The following is a 17,602-nucleotide window of genomic DNA, read 5'->3' as shown; positions in this document are numbered from 1 at the left end:
TGCCAGACCTGCACAGGGAACAGCTGCTCAGACCATCCTGAATCAACAGCTGCCCTGCTGTATGGTGATCATCTGCGGTTTCACTGCTCCTCGAGATGGGCGGTCACCAGCCCTTTCACCAGCCATACAACCAAAAAGCTTTGATTAGAAAATAGTCAGATGAATGATACAAAAGCAGAAAATAATTCAGAAAATGGCACAGGATACTAAGACGCTACTTCATGCCGGAGAAACTGTAGCCTGTACAAAATGTAAACATGACAACACCACCTCCCAGCCAGAAAGCAGCTGGAACCAATTTCACTCCTTACTGCCACCCTGGCCCCTGACTGGCAGCAGGCTGGTGCCTCTCCGTGTCAATGAGAGGGAGTACAGTACGCCGCAGGCACAGTACTCTGTCTGATTCTGGCCACACTAACCTCTGCAGGTGGTAGATCTTGTGGGTGTACTGTCCTTTCTCCCCATCTTTCTCGTACGGCTCGTTCTTCAGCACCTCCACGCCCTCGCCGCCCCCGGTCTCATTCTTACTGGCCTCGGCCACCGAGTACAGCTGGCCCACCTGGTACTGTGGAGTGCGGAGAAAGAGAACAGGTTACCCAGGAGCACGGATCACGGTCCTGCACTTGGAGGAGCTGCTTGGCCCTGTTCAGCCTGCAGCTGGGCAGAAAGGTGACAATTCTAATACTGTTCCTCCATCCTGGAGACTGGACACCTCAGCCTTGCACCTACTGTACTTTATACGTCGTATAGAGAGACAGTTTCCTGCTAAAGGGATCTGCAATAGGCACACATGCTACAGCCTTTCAAGCCAGCAGAACTCTCCATTAAGACACATTCAGGGACACAGACACATTTCTACAACCAGATCCTTTCTTTCATAGTTCCAGGAGCAGAGTTACAGACTCATAATCATACAAATATACTAACCACAGCACCAATGCTGAAACGCAAAGAAACTACATTAGCTCGTCTAGTTTTCCTAGATACTTGACCTTTTCACAGAGGCACAGAGGTACTTGAGCAACCGTGAGTCCCAAGTTGGACAGTCCTGATCACAGCCTTAAACAGGCAATGGCAGAGTTTGCCAGTGAAGAGCCAGCTTTCACCAAAACCAAACCTTCCTAAGAGCCAATGTTGTACAATAGCTTGCTTATTCTGCATATGCTTCTTAGCCCAAAGAACTGGCATTTACAGCAAAATTCCTTCAATTATGTTATTAGTATAAGAAAAAGATGAGCTGTGTCCCAGCCGGGCTGCTGGACCGTGACGGTACACTCCATCAGTCCTGAGCAGACTCTGCTTCAGAGTTTCTGCTAGCATGCAGCCCATCCAGCAGGATCTTCACGGGCCAGCAGTAGAATCTGGGTGGGATTTCCCCAAAAAGTACAGTGCAACGGGCCCACATGTGTGGGGCCCCATCTCCTAATGACAAGCACACATTTCAGTCTGAAGGCCACAGCCAGACAGAGCCAGCCCACAGCAGGCGCTCCTAGAGACCAAGCTCACGCGCCGCAGGCTGTGATGGCTGTGATCAGAGAAGTAAATGATTTCTGAAGCTGCTCCACCTCTCATTTTCAAACCGCTGTCCCCTGCCTGCTGGTTAATCACTATCACACAGTGCCAGCTCAGTCACTGGACCTGGCTTCCTACAAGCAAAGGCTGGGTGAGGGTTTTCGATCAATTATGCCAGCAGCATATCACCCTACAACTCACAACTGGCAACCCACTGAAGCTCAGCAGGTGTGAGCCTGGTCAGTACCTGGATAGGAGACCTCCTGGGAAAAACTAAGGTTGCTGCTGGAAGAGGTGTTAGTGGGGCCAGCAGGGGTGGCTCACCCTGCGGTCCATGTGGGTCCTAATGCCCCAGTATAGTGACGGGGACACTATACTGTAAACAGGTGCCGTCCTTCGGATGAGACGTAAAACCGAGGTCCTGACTCTCTGTGCTCATTAAAAATCCCAGGGCGTTTCTCGAAAAGAGTAGGGGTGTAACCCCGGTGTCCTGGCCAAATTTCCCATTGGCCCTTCCCAATCATGGCCTCCTAATAATCCCTCTCTATGAATTGGCCACATTACTCTGCTCTCCTCCCCACTGAAAGCTGATGTGTGGTGAGCGTTCTGGCACACTATGGCTGCCGTCACATCATCCAGGTGGGGCTGTACATTGGTGGTGGTGGAGGGAATCCCCATTACCTTTAAAGCGCTTTGAGTGGAGTGTCCAGAAAAGCGCTATATAAGTGTAAGCAATTATTATTATTAATTATTATTATTATAATTATCTGCTGAAATAAACCAAACAAGCTTGATGGGCCAAATGGACTTCTCTCCTCTGTAACCATTCTCATGTTCATTTCAACGGGGTTGTGATTTGGGCATTGATCTGACCAGGCAGTCTGTCTCTTGCTCGTGCCACAGGATAACCTGTGCTTACAGCAGAGCTTCCAACACTGCTGTTATGTAACCCCTGTCAGCAGAGCCGGTCAAGTTGTGTTCTTTCCCTCAGTTGCTAGATAAAAAGTCACTGGGCTGGTAACACACTGATCCTCAACAAGCTCTGGGTGTTTTCTGCTCAGCCAAATGGGTTTCGAACCCAGTTCCAGAGTTCTCCAGCCAAAAGACTGCTTCTGGTTCTCCAGCCAAATGAGCTTCAGGTAATTGATCCCTTTATTTAAAGTACTGGCTTGATTAGAGCCTCTTAAACTGCTCTCTGCCCTCTGACTTTAGCTTTAGTAAGCAGCCAAACAGAAGGTGTTTTCTAGCCAAAGGATTAAACAAACAGCTCTTTTCAGCCTCATATTACATAATAAACTGATGTTCCCCAGTACCTGTCTAAATACCTCCCAGCAGCAGGACTGGATCATGAGGTACAGAGGTGACGCCAAAACCGCCAAAATTTTGTAAAAAAATAAAAACATAGTTCATATTGAATGGTTTTAATTATTAGGTAGGCTAAGAAATTACAAGACCAGCTGGAATGAAGTCAAGACAAAGACAAGACCAGGGATTCACATACAGGAAAGCAGGAAAGTTACTGAACAAATTTTAAGGAAGCCGCAGTTGGGCGCTGGGAGAGTATAGTCGCGAAACACGGCAGCGAGCATCACCACAGCAGAGTGATCGACAGCAACACCAGTGGCCTTTGTTGGTCTTAAACTGTGAGGAAGAGCTGTGTCAGTTTGGCTTTCATTTGCTTTTCAAAAACAGGGAGTAAATAATAAGATAAAGACCTTTGTTCCCGCAAACCATAACTTGTTTAGCAAATAAAACACAGCTGTATCCGGACTCAACTTGCAGAGCTCTCCTACACCAACCAGATATAAAAAGCCAGGAAAAAACAAACACTTCTCACTGGTGCAACGTTTCTGGCGAATGGAGAGTTCCGGAGACAGACGTTGAAAACAGCCTACTCCTGCGGTCTGCGTCGGCAGGTGCAGGCGCCAGACAGCGGGTAGTGTGGGAGAGGGGGCAGCAGGGCCCGCGGTCTTGGTGTTGCTCTTCCGCGCGCTGGACTTGCAGAGCAATGATGCGCCGGGAGCTCGGCCGCGGCTTCAGGCGGAGGGCGAGGCCGGAGGAGCAGCGCGAGCTCAGTGCGCCCTCACGCCAGGAGGCTCAGAGGACAGCAGAGCGGAGCAGACACCCGTGGGTGGAAGAGTTACACTGTACAAGTACACTGAGCAGACTGGATATCTTTGGGGAGAACTGATGAAACCAAAAAACGAAAAATGAGGTTTTCAGACGCATGCTTGTGGGTCTCTGAGAACTTGCATTTTTCTGAGAACTGCATTTTTTATTTGTTCTCCCAAGTAAAATGTCATGAGGACGATAGAGCATGTTTGTGACTATTCCAGCTTGCGTTCAGTAGGGCTTGTGTTTACTCCGACGTCTTTAAGGCAAGACAGCAGAGCAAGAGAGAAAGCACGAAGAAAAATCCAGTTTAATCTTGCCATGTGGAAAATCCTTCTTAAATTCTTGATTGAGTTGAGAGGACAGAGCTTTATCCTGATTTGCACAGATATTAAGTAAAAACTGCAAGAGCTCTTCCTCAGAATGAGGAAGCCTGGAGAAGACACCTTGTCCCGCCAGAGCAGAGGCAAGGGGCCACATGCTCTCTTCACTCTCCACCGCCCACGCCAGGACTTCGCTTTCTAACAGTCTGTTAGAGCTGTGACCTGTGGCACCCATCCCAGATTAACACTCTTAAATCCACTCTCACACGGTGTCACACTCTCTCCCTGACCAACCCCCACCTTTCTGCCATCACCATGCTCGCGCTCACCATCCCAGTCCCCGTCTCCCTGGGCGCGGTCACAACCCCAATCCCCGTCTCCCAGGATGCGCTCACAGTCACCACCCCAGTCCCCATCTCCCTGGGCGCGATCGCACTCACATTCCCAGTCCCCATCTCCCAGGATACGCTCGCAGTCACCACCCCAGTCCCCATCTCCCTGGGCACGGTCACCACCCCAGTCCCCGTCTCCCTGGGCGCGGTCACCACCCCAGTCCCTGGCACGCTACGATCCTCAGTGCAGCAGAGGGGTTATTTTTGGCTCCCTGGACTACAAACTTCAATCCTCCATGGATAAAGCAGGAAGCTTCCGCTTTATTTATAGAACGTCTGCCGGCGAGTCACCTTTCCTCCGCCCAGGAGACAGAGGGGCGGGGGGAGGTGGAGAGATAGGCTTTATTGACTTGTATTGACAGAATGAGAAGGAGTGTGGGATCTGACGACTCCGATTCGATTTCCAGAAGCGGCCCCGAAGCTGAGCACTCAGGTGAAGTGGTCTACCCACTTACTGCTTACTCACAAACAACTCCTCCCCACAGTTTTCCCACGCGGGAAAGAGCAGCTTACTTTATTGGTCAGACTGGTCCTAAAACAGCTGCCCTCCAAGACTGCACAACGTCACCTCTTCACGACCCCACTCCGCAGGCGTGCTGCGGGAGAACCCCCGCTTGTTTCGAGTAAAGAGGGATGAAAGAGCTGCTTCTCGGGGGAAGACAAGCCTGCGGACGACGCAACAGGGGCTGACAGCACCTCGAGTGCAGAGAGAACCCTGCTCTGACCCAGCGTCAGCTGAAAGCTGCACAGACCCTTCATACGCATGACAGAGCTGCTACAGCCCTTCAGTGGGCTAAATCTATTTGTGACCAACATCTACAGTATATGCAAAGGAAAAGAGAACTCCCAAAATGTCACTAAATTTCCTAAGATCTAAACAACATTACTCCCGAGCTAAATCAAAGACCAAAACAACATATTTAATAAAAATAAAGCATTGGCAATTTCAGAAGCAAGCACTGATTTCCAGTGGAATGCCTGAAATGTGCCTTTTATTGTAAATGTGTCTATTTCCTCAGCCGCACAAAAGCAACAATACAGGAGAAAAAATGAAATGGCTGCAGTCAGGTTTCTGAAAAGCCGACGTCCACACTTCACCTCTGAAACGAGACCCTGATACTCTGTGCTTAGATATGGAAGCAGGGCTGCTTTGAAGAGGAAATTTAGTTTTCCCAAAGGAAAGATGGCCACTTTCTCAAAATCCTTTGATCTTTCTGTGGCTGGGGGTGGGAGCAGCACTGTGAGCTTCCAGTACATCAGTCCGCTCTGACAGAGAAGATTCAGCACAACTGTCACAGTTCCATGACTTCTGATGTTAAATTAAAGAGCTTGCCTCAACAAAAAACTTGCAGATCTCACACAATATGCTTCCCTGACAGAACCGGACTAGCAAGGGAGAAGTATAGCATTTCCTCCCAATTGTTTCTGGACTCTGGAAGAACAGGTTGAACAGGCTCCAGAACGGAGAGCCAGGAACCTGAGTGGCAACACTCTCCATCTTCAGCCACCAGAAGAGCTGGTTGAGCTGAGGAGTGAGAGGCGTTTGTGTGGTGTGCATGTAGAGCCGCCACATCGCGCAGTGACTCATGAGACGTGCTCATCCAGTTTGGCGAAAAGCGTTTTTTCAGTTGTTCCTACAAAAAAAAAACTCAGCCGACAGTCTAATCGTGCCAAGTCCATGCAGCACTGAATGAGATCAGCTGGTGATGATGGGGTGGAGCGCTGGCTCTGTGGCTCAGGATCTGAGCCTGTGGCTGGAAGGTTGCCGGTTCGTATCCCGTGGCCAGCAGAGGAACTGTACTCCGTTGGGCCCCTGAGCAAGGCCCTTAGACCCAGCTGCTCCAGGGGCGCTGTATAAATGGCTGACCCTGCGTTCTGACCCCCAGCTTCCTATCTGTGTGTCTCATGTAGAGAAAGTTTGGGTATCTGACAAGACAAATCCCCAATACAAGAAATTGTATATGGCCAACAAAGCGATCTCTTATGCGAACCGATTGATCCCGACTGTGGTGTCGGTATGGGGTAAGTCGTTAGCCAGGTGTTCCCAGGATTCTTTGGACAGTCTGCTCCTCCAGTGCTCGCCGGCTCTCCTGCTCTCCTCCGGGCTCTGACGAGCGACAGAACCGAGGCAAGAGCCACCGGAGCGAGGGGAAACCCGAGTTCAAGGACACTTCCGTCGCAAACACACAGATCAATGAAGATCTGGCTTCTGGCTGGAACACAAGCCCATTTCTTTGGATCTGAAAACGAGCAGCTCATGGGGGGCGTTTGGAAAGACCATGTCACGCCTGTCAGTGCCACAGCATGACTACCTCAACCCTCCAGCTTCTGAACGACTTCTCGCATTCACTGCGAAAATAAAGCGCTGCTTGTTTAATGGAAAATAGTTCCAAAAAGAAAAGATGATAACACAGAACTGTGCAAAGAGCGACGATAAACTTCGCTCAAGGCTTCCCTCCAAGTCAAGGGGCTGATGAATGCCAAGGCCTCGAACGAGTGCAAGTACTAGCTGCAGAAAGCCAGGGCACATGCGAGCAGCTCTGCACCAACAAGAAGGCCGGGAAGCCTCACTGCGATAAAGTGCAATTGTCAGTTTACAAGTCACATGAAAAAGGCCTGTCTGTGAGCTACACAGGATGCGAGAGAAACTAATGACTGCTTATTGATTTCAGCTCTGCCAACATGCTAATCGCTCAGAAATAAAGGCAATTACTGCAAGAATAAAGTCTCAGAAATTAAAGATTTAAGCACACCTGGTCAGCTGTCACACATCTGAGTTCTAGTCTCACTCTATTAGAGCACTGTAACGACTTTCATTAGATGCACACAAGCGGTGAGTGAATAATTCAGGACTCACTGATGAGACTGTGTGATACCTGACTGAGCACAGCTCTGCACACAGGCTCACAGAATCGACAGTCTTGATCAGAAGTGAGAGTTAGCTTCCTCACTAATTAAACACTCCGAAAGCCTGTTCCTAAAAGAAAGAAAAAAAACAGTAAATCTAACCTTGGCAAAGCCCAGTTAAGACCCTGACTTGTCAAAGGCTCACAAGGACAACAGCAATGCAGTCTTGATTTATGCTTTACAAACACCCTCCATTAAGACACTGTCACTGTGAATCCATGCAATTTAATCTGCCCCTGCAATCATCTTTGTCCTGACCTACTGTAGATGTCATTGAATTGTACAAATACTGCCCCAAAAATTATGACCACACAAAAAGTCTCGCTATTAATTATAACTGAGACTCAAAATAACCAAGTGAGAGCACTCAACAATCAACTGTAAACAGTTTTCTAAAGGATGAAACCGTAAATAAAGAGATGTTGTTTTTTTCACAAGACATTCTCGAAACATCTGTTATTGCAGAATTATGGTTCAGAGTTGGTTTTTAAGCTGTAATTAAACTGTGCAATGGTTTTCCGCCCAGCTGTGCCAAACACATCGCATCACTCTCGGTTTTAAGCGTGCAAGGCTATAGGAATCAGAATCCTGCATGAGGTTTCCTAGTATCATGATGACATTGACTTTTAATGAGTTGTTCAGTCATATCCTTGTGCTGAACCTAAATGAGATACAGTGGATGACTAGGGTCCACCTTCTCTTTCAAATTTTGAAAACTTCTCATCAGACTGATAAGACTCGTGTGTTGGTTTTCAAAGAGACAAAGATAAAACAGCACAGACTTTCTACAGCTTTACATCTATGCAAACTTTTAAAAAAAAATGAACCCAATGGCCATTTGGCCTTTAGACCACCTTCTTAAACCCTAAGGTGAGTTTCTAAACTGGGTGGTTTAACCATAAGAGTGCAGGAACTGTGTTACAGAGGCAACCAAATTATGAACCACTATTCTGTAGGAAAATTCTGTATGTGATCACAGACTTCCCCACAACACAACAAGCACATCCCTAGAGAAAGTACAGTTCCTTCACAATTAAAGCAAGCGTCATGTGCCCCAAGATGCCAGAGTATTATGGCCTTAAGCCTTGTTGAGTGTGCCGATTTTCACAGTCTTCAGACAGAGGCCACACTATTGAAAGTGAGCTGTTCTCATGTGCTTGTGCTAGAGTTGTGGACTCTGTACAGACAACCCCAGCAAATCCCTGATGTTTCACTCACTCCCAGTCATTAATCTCTCTAAACTAAACCCACACTCGAAGTCTCAAAGCTGCAGCTCAAACATGTGACAGTACCTCACTGTAAAGAATGAAAAAGAAGAAGGACGTTTAGTTGAAAAGGCAAGATGATCTCCAAGCCTGCCTGTGCAGCTTATTGCTAAGGTCTGAATGCCAAACACAGAGACATGAAGGTGTGTCCCGGTTGTAGGGATTCATGTATAATTAGCAGGTTAAAGTTGTCTATTGATTTTTCGAGCCGATACACTACCAAGGAGGGGCTTTGTACAGATTCCAATTGATGTGAGCACATTTCATTGAAAAAAAAAGTGTTGATTAAGAGTAACAAGATAATCACAGCAGGAACACTGCATTTTACTTTTTTTTTTTCCTAAAAGTATTCCAATATGGAAAAAACTTCGTTTTAAGAGAGAGCACCCAGAAAAACAACACTCGACACTTGGCGACAAGCTCCTGAGGCTGACACACATTGCTGAGAAGCCCTGAGGGAGTACTCACCTCCTCCACAGAAACTGGCAGGATCACCCGGCTGGAAAAGAAGGAAGGACAGAATGTTACAACCATGACTTCACAGAAAGCACAAACCCGCTTTTCGGCACTCCAGAGAGTACAAGAGGCAGCGGAGCCCTTAATAAACCTGTCAAAAGGTTGGCAAATGTTTCAAATACACCTGATAAAGTCAGGTTCAGAGCAAAGAACAGCAAATTCGTTTTTTTGAAAATGCAGCACAGGCCCGGGTGAGATTGCCAAGACCTCTCTTGAGAATTACATCCAACTGATGTTCCCAAGATGAAAACCGTAGGAAGCAAATAATTTCACGGTGGTCCTGCAGCCTGCGCAGTGCCAAGAAAGGGTTTGTCTTCTTGGAGTGGGCTGATCTGTTCCGCCTGATCAACCAAGGTGCTGGAAAGCAACATCGCGTTCAAGGCATCCTATGACACCCAGTTTCATTGAAAACGCAGAGGAGAGTTAAGGGTCACAAGTGATGAGCAACCGCAGGCTGGTCAACAGCAGCAGACAAAGTGAAGCAGGCACGAGGAGTATAAATACAACTTCCACCATCTTCCCTGGACACAACACAGATCTCCATCCTCCTGACAACTGGTGCTATTAGTGGGATGTGCAGTTCAATTCCACAAACCACTGCACTCATCTCAGCCTCAGCTGAAGGCCACCCTACTGGAAGACGAAATGGAAACCCTGCACTTCAGAAACCTGAAGGTGCACACCCCAACCTGCTCAAGCTGTACCTGGGGCCTGCAGATGCCTGGCAGAGTAATCAGTGAGGGAGTTACGTCTCTGAGCAGCCAGGAGCCCAGTTTTATTAAATGCAATTCTGCTGCCCACACACCTGGTACCCAAGTAGTCATCTCAGTCCTACAATGGGCAGGGTAGAGCAAGGATGTCCTACTCTAAGCGCACAGGCCTCTCGGAGAGCAGCCCACCAGCTGCCTCCCTGATCTCTGGCCGTCACTGGGAATCAGCAGAGACCTGCTTCCACTTCTGCAGAGGCTGCTGTGTCGGGGTTGTACAAACGCAGCCGAGTCACACAGAGGTCACCACATCCCCGCCTGAAAGAATAACCGCCCAGCAGCAATGCACACAAAGACACACACATGACTGCTAAATCTCTTGCAATAAATGTATTTTGTAAAAAGATATCCAATTTTGCAGCTTTGGCAAGAAAAAAAGATTCTGCAGGGTGCCGAGAAAGTAGCTGGGTTTAGCTCAAACTAGTGTATAATAGCAATTGTGACAAATCCAGCAGCAAAGCTCGTCATGACCAGGGAGAGTTCCGCATCGACAGCCACACGTCACAGGAAGGCTCTGACCTCACCTCCGTGCCAGAGAGAGTGCAGCACTACGCCAGGGTGTGAAACAGCCAGTCACCTGCAAATGTAGTGCTACATGGTGCGGTTTTCGCAAGGCAGAACTTCAAAAGTCAGGATCATGTTGAAGACAAGCAGCTGGTGCACAATGGGAAAGAACAGGCTTGGGATGCAAATATAATCACTGTATCGCACTATATTAACAGCAGGGCTCCAGCCTTAAATTGCTGCAGCATCTCTCTCTAAGAGACTCGGCTCACTCAGCTGACAGTGCGCGTCTCATATTTATCCATCTGCACATTTTAATTTCATGTTTGTTGATAAGGGCTGGCAGGTAGGAGAGCTTCATGTTGACGCTGTAAGAGAAACTGCGGCTGTGACTGTAGAAGTGTCATCATCTGTGACACAGCAACACCAGTTAACTACCCACCACATGACACCAAGATCATGCTACACCCAGAAGCTCCAAAACAACAGTATTTCAGGGTCCTTTTTATCCATCTGCTTCTTAATGCAAGGTTATTTTTAAACCTTACAACCTTACAGAAAAAAAAAACGTGGCATCAATTGAAAGGTGGCATTGTGGACAGGAAACTTGTGAATCTATAAATAAATGGTGTTGATATGAAGAGCAACACCGAAGGAACACTAATAATTTCATGCCTGGCCCCCACACAAACACCTGAATCAAAGGTGGATTATTACAGCGCACAAGCAAGGTTATTTTATAGGCAGGTGCTAATATAGGAGCCCTGAGGAAGTTCTCCTTTTGTCAGCAGGCAAAATGAGCTTCACATGAGCCTGACTCCTCCCTCGCTCGGCGGCAGGAGAGGCGGGGAGTCTATTTAAATAACCACACCCATGCTGCGACGTAGGCAGCTGTTCCTGGCTCAGCTGCCCTGCTGCCTGGCAGCCGGCGCTTTCCTGCGGTTGGAGACGGATCTGTGGGCTAACGTGTCCAGCCCGTCGTCTCTCTTGATACTGGGAGGACCATCTGGAAACATAAATCCAGTTATTCTGGCAACGTAGAGAGAAGTTGTGATTCATTTAAAAAATCCTGACGGTGGACCAGACCCAGCGCCACGGGGGGGCAACTGAACTGCCCCGCCCCCTCGGATTTGGATGAAAGGATTTTTGAACACTTGCGCTACTTAACTTGCGCCCTACAAAATAGTTGTACTTTGTCAATGGTCAGATAACTACACTAACCCAGAATTAACAGTCCAGGAACGACACCTATTACACAGTGTCTATGTTACTGGGTGTCGACATTATTACGGTCTTGTTTGCTCAGGTGGACTGATTCCTTGCAGTAGTTTATCCTTATACTTACAATCGTTATATAACTAGGACTGTAGTTATAGACGTTCGTGCTTCCTGTTGGTTTTACACCTATTTTTTCTTAACGATTCAGAAGCTCGTTACCGTCGATGTAGCTGCACAAATGAGCGCACGTGGTATTTTGTCGCTCCAGGCACTGATAATCGCGAGAGGGCTGATGAATGTGAAACTGTACGACATCGCTAAATACCAGACGGCTCGTCGTTATCTTCTATCATGAATCACTAATCGGTGGCATGGTTGCGAGATTTCACTTGGGTAGTAGAATTTCAGACGCCCCCCTACAGATTTTTGCCCTGGCACCTGCAGTGGAGACCCATTACCAGTAATCAACTGGGAAGTCCCAGTTTTACTATATGACCCTAAAGAGCAGGACTAAAGAAACCAACCTCAAACACCCCTGGCATCTCCCAGCCAGACTGTCCACATCAATACACACCCCCAGGTGTGACACATCAAGCTCTGTGTGACTGCAATACTACAATGCCTCTCCTACAACCTTTCAAATGTGCTGGCGAAATTTGTCAAGATGGAAAAGCTCCAGCAGTGAGCAAGAAATATTTTTGGAAGGTGATAATAGGATTGAACGATAAGGTTTGGCTCCCCACAGTACTCTAAACTCTACATCAGCTTTTCTGTACTATTAGAAAAAAAGAACACTATTATCCTCAAAGTTATATCTTCCCTTTCTTCCCAAAAAGCATTGCTTTTAAACACTTAGAGACTCTTGCTAAGAGGACATCAGCCCCCCAGCAATTTTCTCACACTGCTGTCTGTCCCTGCAGCTGCAGGCTAAACGGCTCCCAGCGCTTCAATGTAAAAGGCAATTCAAACCTCATCCATTCTCCTTCTTCGTACAGGATCTAAATATTTTATTAATACAGTAATAAATGTAACAAGAGACGCCGGCTGCCTGCTGTATCAGCAGCGCCTCAGTGACAATGCCTCCTGTTTAATATGTGCTGCTAGGGTAACAGGGGCACGGAGCACAGCAAGGGCCAGGCAAGGCGTGTACAGTTAAATCACTGGAGCAGGAACACTCAGTCAGCATCAGCTCTTCCAGACACGCTAAGGATCATTGCGGAAGCTCATTCACACTTATGAGCTTCAACTAGTCAAAGAAAGTGAACACACAGGGCCCTACAGACACGCCCGACGCCCGAGAGAGTATCACCCCAAGCCCAGCCTTCACTACAGGCGCAATCAGGGCATAGTACAGGAAGAGATTCATCAAAAAAGGGTGTGGAACTAGTACAACTCACTGTCAAGAACCCTTAAAACAAACAACTGGATGATGAATGAGTTTTAGTGTGTCAAGAAGGGTAGTTTGCCCCCCTCCTCTGCATTGCTCAGAACCAGTCTGGAACAAATGACCTCTGATCAAAAGAAAAAAAACAGAAAGCTTTCTCTCTGCCTCCAGTCCCTGCTACGTGGGCTGAGGAATTCACCAGCTTCAAAAACGTCCAAACCGGTCTCACTGGTATCGCTCCGTCAGGGAGCACAGCTCGTACTCACCTGGGGGGGAAACTGGGTCGGCCAGCGTGATGCAGGCCCTTCACCTGTGTCAGTAAGAGCATTGGGCTTAAATAAGATTAGCAGCCTGCTCGGACAAACGGACACAGCTCATTATCCCAGTGGGTTGACAGGCGTAGGCAGTGAGAGGAAAGTGAACACAGAAATCGACACAGACAGGCCAGGCAGCCTGGACACAAAAAAAGGGAGGAATCACCAGCTGACTGATCCCAGTCCAGACCAACAGACCAGTATCACGGCCAGACTGCAGCCAGCTGCTGAAGTACCTCAGCCAAGCTCGTATGCATCTGTACTGACCACGGCCAGATAGTCCCGCTGGTTTCCCTTCCTGCGTCCTTGGGGAATCGCCAGCTTCTCCCGCCAGGAATTCTGGCTCTAACCCAGGACAACACGCGGGCAGAGGCCAGCTGCCCTGCGACATGGTCAAACACATCATTCTTATTTTCCTGCAGGACCCCCAATCGCCCCCCCCATGCCAAGCTAAGCTCCATCATCGGAATATCCACCAACATATGCAGAACCCAGTCACACCCACATTTTGGATTCTAATTCAGCTCTTAACAAACATGCCGGCACTCGACTTTTGAAAGGAGTCAGAACAATCCAACTAATGTTTGCAATTGACTTTTCAAAGTAACTCGTAACGTTCAAACTACCTACTGCTATGGGGATTGCTACCCTATCTTGGAGGCGAACTTTGTCACGTTAAAATTCCTCCAATTACAGCCCAGCTTCAGCTCATGCTGACTGCCAACACGTCTGTCTGCAGCTGGATACGGACTCTCCCAACAGCCTCAAACTTTGTTCCCGGGTCCCTCAGAGACGTGACGGGAATTGAAATGAACAGAAAAAACGAATACGATCATGATATGACATTTTCTGGCACCACAGACATGAACTAGGGGAGCGGCGACACCTTCTCCTCCCAGGGCTGGTGAAAAAGTAAATACCAGGCTGGGAGGTGGAGACGCACCGCACTCAGAAGCGCTCCAGGGGTATGGAACCTGATTCTCCAGGACACGGGAAAAACACACCCTGGTGAACGGCCTCTTTTCTCTTTCCGCTTCTATTCCCAGTTTCTTAAGTGTGTTTAACAAATGGAAGTCCTTTTCCGTCAGCCTTCATTTTCTATACCCAGCAGGCCCACAAGCGCAGATCCCGAGCCACCGCTTTAAAAAAAATTGGGGGCGGAGCGCTGGCTCTGTGGCTCAGGATCTGCGCCTGTGGCTGGAAGTTTGCCGGTTCGAATCCCGCGGCCGGCAGAGGAATCCTACTCCGTCGGGCCCCTGAGCAAGGCCCTTCGCCCCAGCTGCTCCAGGGATGCTGTATAATGCTGACCTGCGCTCTGATCCCCAGCTTCTCTCCCTGTCTGTGTGTCTCATGGAGAGCAAGTTGGGGTATGTGAAAAGACACATTCGTAATGCAAGAAATTGTATAGGGCTAATAAAGTGACCTCTCTCTAAAATATGACCCGTTCTGTTGGCCTACAGTAGTCAAGGCCTTTTCCCACACAGCTTGTAGGAGGTGCAGTCAGCTGCAGGTGCCTCATGAGTTATTTAGGAGCCTCGAGGCAGACGGGTCAAAAGCAACTGAGTCTTGAGACGTCACCTTATAGCCTTCTAAGCACTGTTCCAATCCAGACAGGTCCTGACAGAGGCAATGCAATGGGCAGGCCAGCTCAACACTGAAACACGGACTTGTATAAACAAGTACACAAGCAAATCGAGAGGCAGTGCCCGTGGAACTGTGGGAGCCTATGAGGCGCAGGTGGATGAGATCTGCCCTTCGAGAACGAGCAGCACCTAACAAGCTGGACAGAGCGGTTATCCAACATTTCTAATTGTCATTTGTTAGGGGCTTCTTAAATCCTGCACGTTCACGTCATTTACTTTTTAAGAGGCGTGTAATTTTACATGAACACTACAGACGTCCACAGGGGTCAAGTGAACTGCCCCGTGTATCGAGTGGCAGCGGGGCCCTGTGTCCTGTGTCCTCCGTCTCAAATGTCACCTCGGGCCGGGGCCTTCCTCATCTCATCTTCCTCAGCTGCTGTCCTCTGGGGAGCAGGAAGGACAGGGCAGCACCAGCCTCCTGTAGCACATTAGGGTTTGTTTGTTTTTTTAAAAAGGTGCTACAGCAACAAACGTCAATGATGAGAAGAGGGTTGACTTTTGGATAGTGTGTGCATCAGTGAATCTAACGCAGCACACCACTGGAGTTAAGAGAGAGGAGAGAGACGGTGAGAGGAGGGAGACACAGGCTTGCAGAGCACTCCTGCCTTCAGAGCAGACGCTGCTCCGCCGTTAACACAAGGGCATTTTCTCACACGCTGTGGAAAGACTGGCCGTTGCCTCAGAGAGCCGCAGAGTCCTCTGGCCCCTGCCTGCCTCAGGCCTGAGCGAGGTGTTCGCTGCTGACAGGACCTCAACTCAGCAGCCACAACACGGTCAGCTCAAAACACACCACAAAGACCATTCCCTCGCGACACGGCACAACTGTAACACACTGGCAAACATTTTCTGTGTTCATTGAGGTGGTTTTTACAGAAAGAGTTCGGTTAGTAAATAATTTTAGCGTTTAGAGGAGATTCGTGCTCCACTAAATTCTGGTGTCTTGTCTTTGGAGAGACACTAATCGGTCACCTGTTTCTGCACAACAGGCACCATGTCCAGCACGGCCACACACCGGCTCAAGGGCCGGCGGTGCCGGTAGGATCAGAGCCGGACAGACGCCGGCCGGGCGTCCCGTCGCGCTCGGACCTGCCAACTCCACGGAGTCGCGGCACCATCAGTGACTTGTGTTTGCTGAACGTTCAAATGAAGTTCAAGGACAGATTCCTGCTAGCAGAATTATTATATAATCTAAACAGTAGAACGAGAAGGACAAATCCCCCGCTGACTTACAGAACAGTAATAAAGCAGCGACTGTGCTTTGTTTTTTCTAAATTATGGCTAAAATAGACGAGTGGCCTGTAATGTAAAAGGATATTTTGACTGTTCCTAAAGCGCCGTGACTACAATAACATTGTCCCTGGGGCAAACAAACAGCCCCCCTGGACTCGGTTACCCCGCAGGAAGAGCAGGACCAGCCCCCGGCAGACCCACGCGTGTCCGCCCCGAGCGCGGCTGACCGACCACACCGGAGCCCCCGCAGGCTGAGCTCTCGGTCCCGCTCGAAAGGGCAGCCAGAGGGCTTGTCCTGACAGCTGGGCTCAGACTCAGTATTCAAATATACGAGTCCGGTTAAACAGGAGACACGTTCCCTTCCTAACCAGGGCCGCTGTAGAAATTCATTCATTCCAGTTCACCTCCGCCTCGCCGAGCGGCCAGACACAAGCGAAAACACGCCGATACTCTTTCTATTATTACTACTAATAATAGAAAGAGTATCATGAATGATATTAATATTACAATGAAAAATCATCACGTTTGCAACCTCCCCGCAAGCACACAAGCCGCCTACACGGGAACAGCGGACTGAATCAAAGTCAAGTTTAGCACTGAAGCCGCGAACACAAATTTCCCCGTGAAGAATTCCCTGAATTCCCACAGACGCTGGGGTTTGTACTTACAACTCCTTGATGATCATTCTTGCTGCCTGTGTGTTTGCACGGCGTACCGGCAGCTCTGTCAGGCTCTTCGCAGACGCGGATCTCCGTCTCCTATCCTCTCATCCCGGGCTGTATTTTCCTCAGTTTCACTTCCTGATTGGAGCGCAGGGGGGCGCGGCGCCGCCAGGGCGGCCACGCCCCCTCGCCGACACGACGATGACGTCGGCAACCGGTATCGGGCTTTAAGGTCACCGTGGCAACAGCTTTCCTCGTTCTGAGGCCTGATGTCATGATGTCACGGCCACAAAAGAAAGCTTTGATTTGAAATCCTAATCCCAAATCCTTTAAGATGCACATAGGCGAATGCGATCCGCATTTCCTGTGAATGATTCTCATTGTAACATTTTATTTACGATTCGGTGCTTTGCGTTTATGTAACGATTCATACTAAACCCCGCCTAAATACAGCATTCTAAGATCTCTGTCACTGTTTTTATGAACAGAAAACACGACTGTTGCTTTAAGTAGAGTGACGTCCTTCCAGCACAAATACGGATAGCACTGGTTTCACTGTAGTATGAAAGCACCGGAGTAAAATCAGTGTTGCAGAAGCCGGTCATGATCAGTATAGTGAGATGTCATCTTCCTCTTGATTGATTCAACAGCTTCATTAATGTTACAGTGCTGGTACTGAGAATAATGTGTTATGTTTTCATAACATTCATAATGCATTAATATTGCATGATTTTGTCTCACCAATTTACAAATATGTATTTAGGTTTAATCTGAAAATCTTTAAATGGCAGGCACCAGGGGGTTCCTTGTTTTTCCACAAGTCTGGTTTTGGAAAGGTTTGGAACCCGTCTGT

General features: G+C 48.5%; 1 protein-coding gene across 1 annotated transcript in view; it reads right to left on the bottom strand.

The window, feature by feature from the left end:
- The window catches only part of LOC102698248 (phosphatidylinositol transfer protein alpha isoform), a 29,066-nt gene extending 12,172 nt beyond the window's left edge, over positions 1-16,894 (bottom strand). Inside the window, exons 1-3 of the mRNA XM_069184162.1 lie at positions 16,756-16,894; positions 8,980-9,010; positions 420-565 (exon numbers count right to left, since the gene is read on the bottom strand). Coding sequence (XP_069040263.1) covers positions 420-565; positions 8,980-9,010; positions 16,756-16,772 — 194 coding nt within the window. The 5' untranslated portion in view covers positions 16,773-16,894. The remainder of the gene's footprint in view (positions 1-419; positions 566-8,979; positions 9,011-16,755) is intronic.
- Between the last annotated feature and the right edge of the window lie 708 nt (positions 16,895-17,602).

Source organism: Lepisosteus oculatus, chromosome 26 (genome assembly GCF_040954835.1).
Source record: "Lepisosteus oculatus isolate fLepOcu1 chromosome 26, fLepOcu1.hap2, whole genome shotgun sequence".
NCBI classification, from domain to species: Eukaryota; Metazoa; Chordata; class Actinopteri; order Semionotiformes; family Lepisosteidae; genus Lepisosteus; species Lepisosteus oculatus.
The sequence above is the reverse complement of the archived record's forward strand: the minus strand, read 5'-3'. Positions and strand labels throughout refer to the sequence as shown.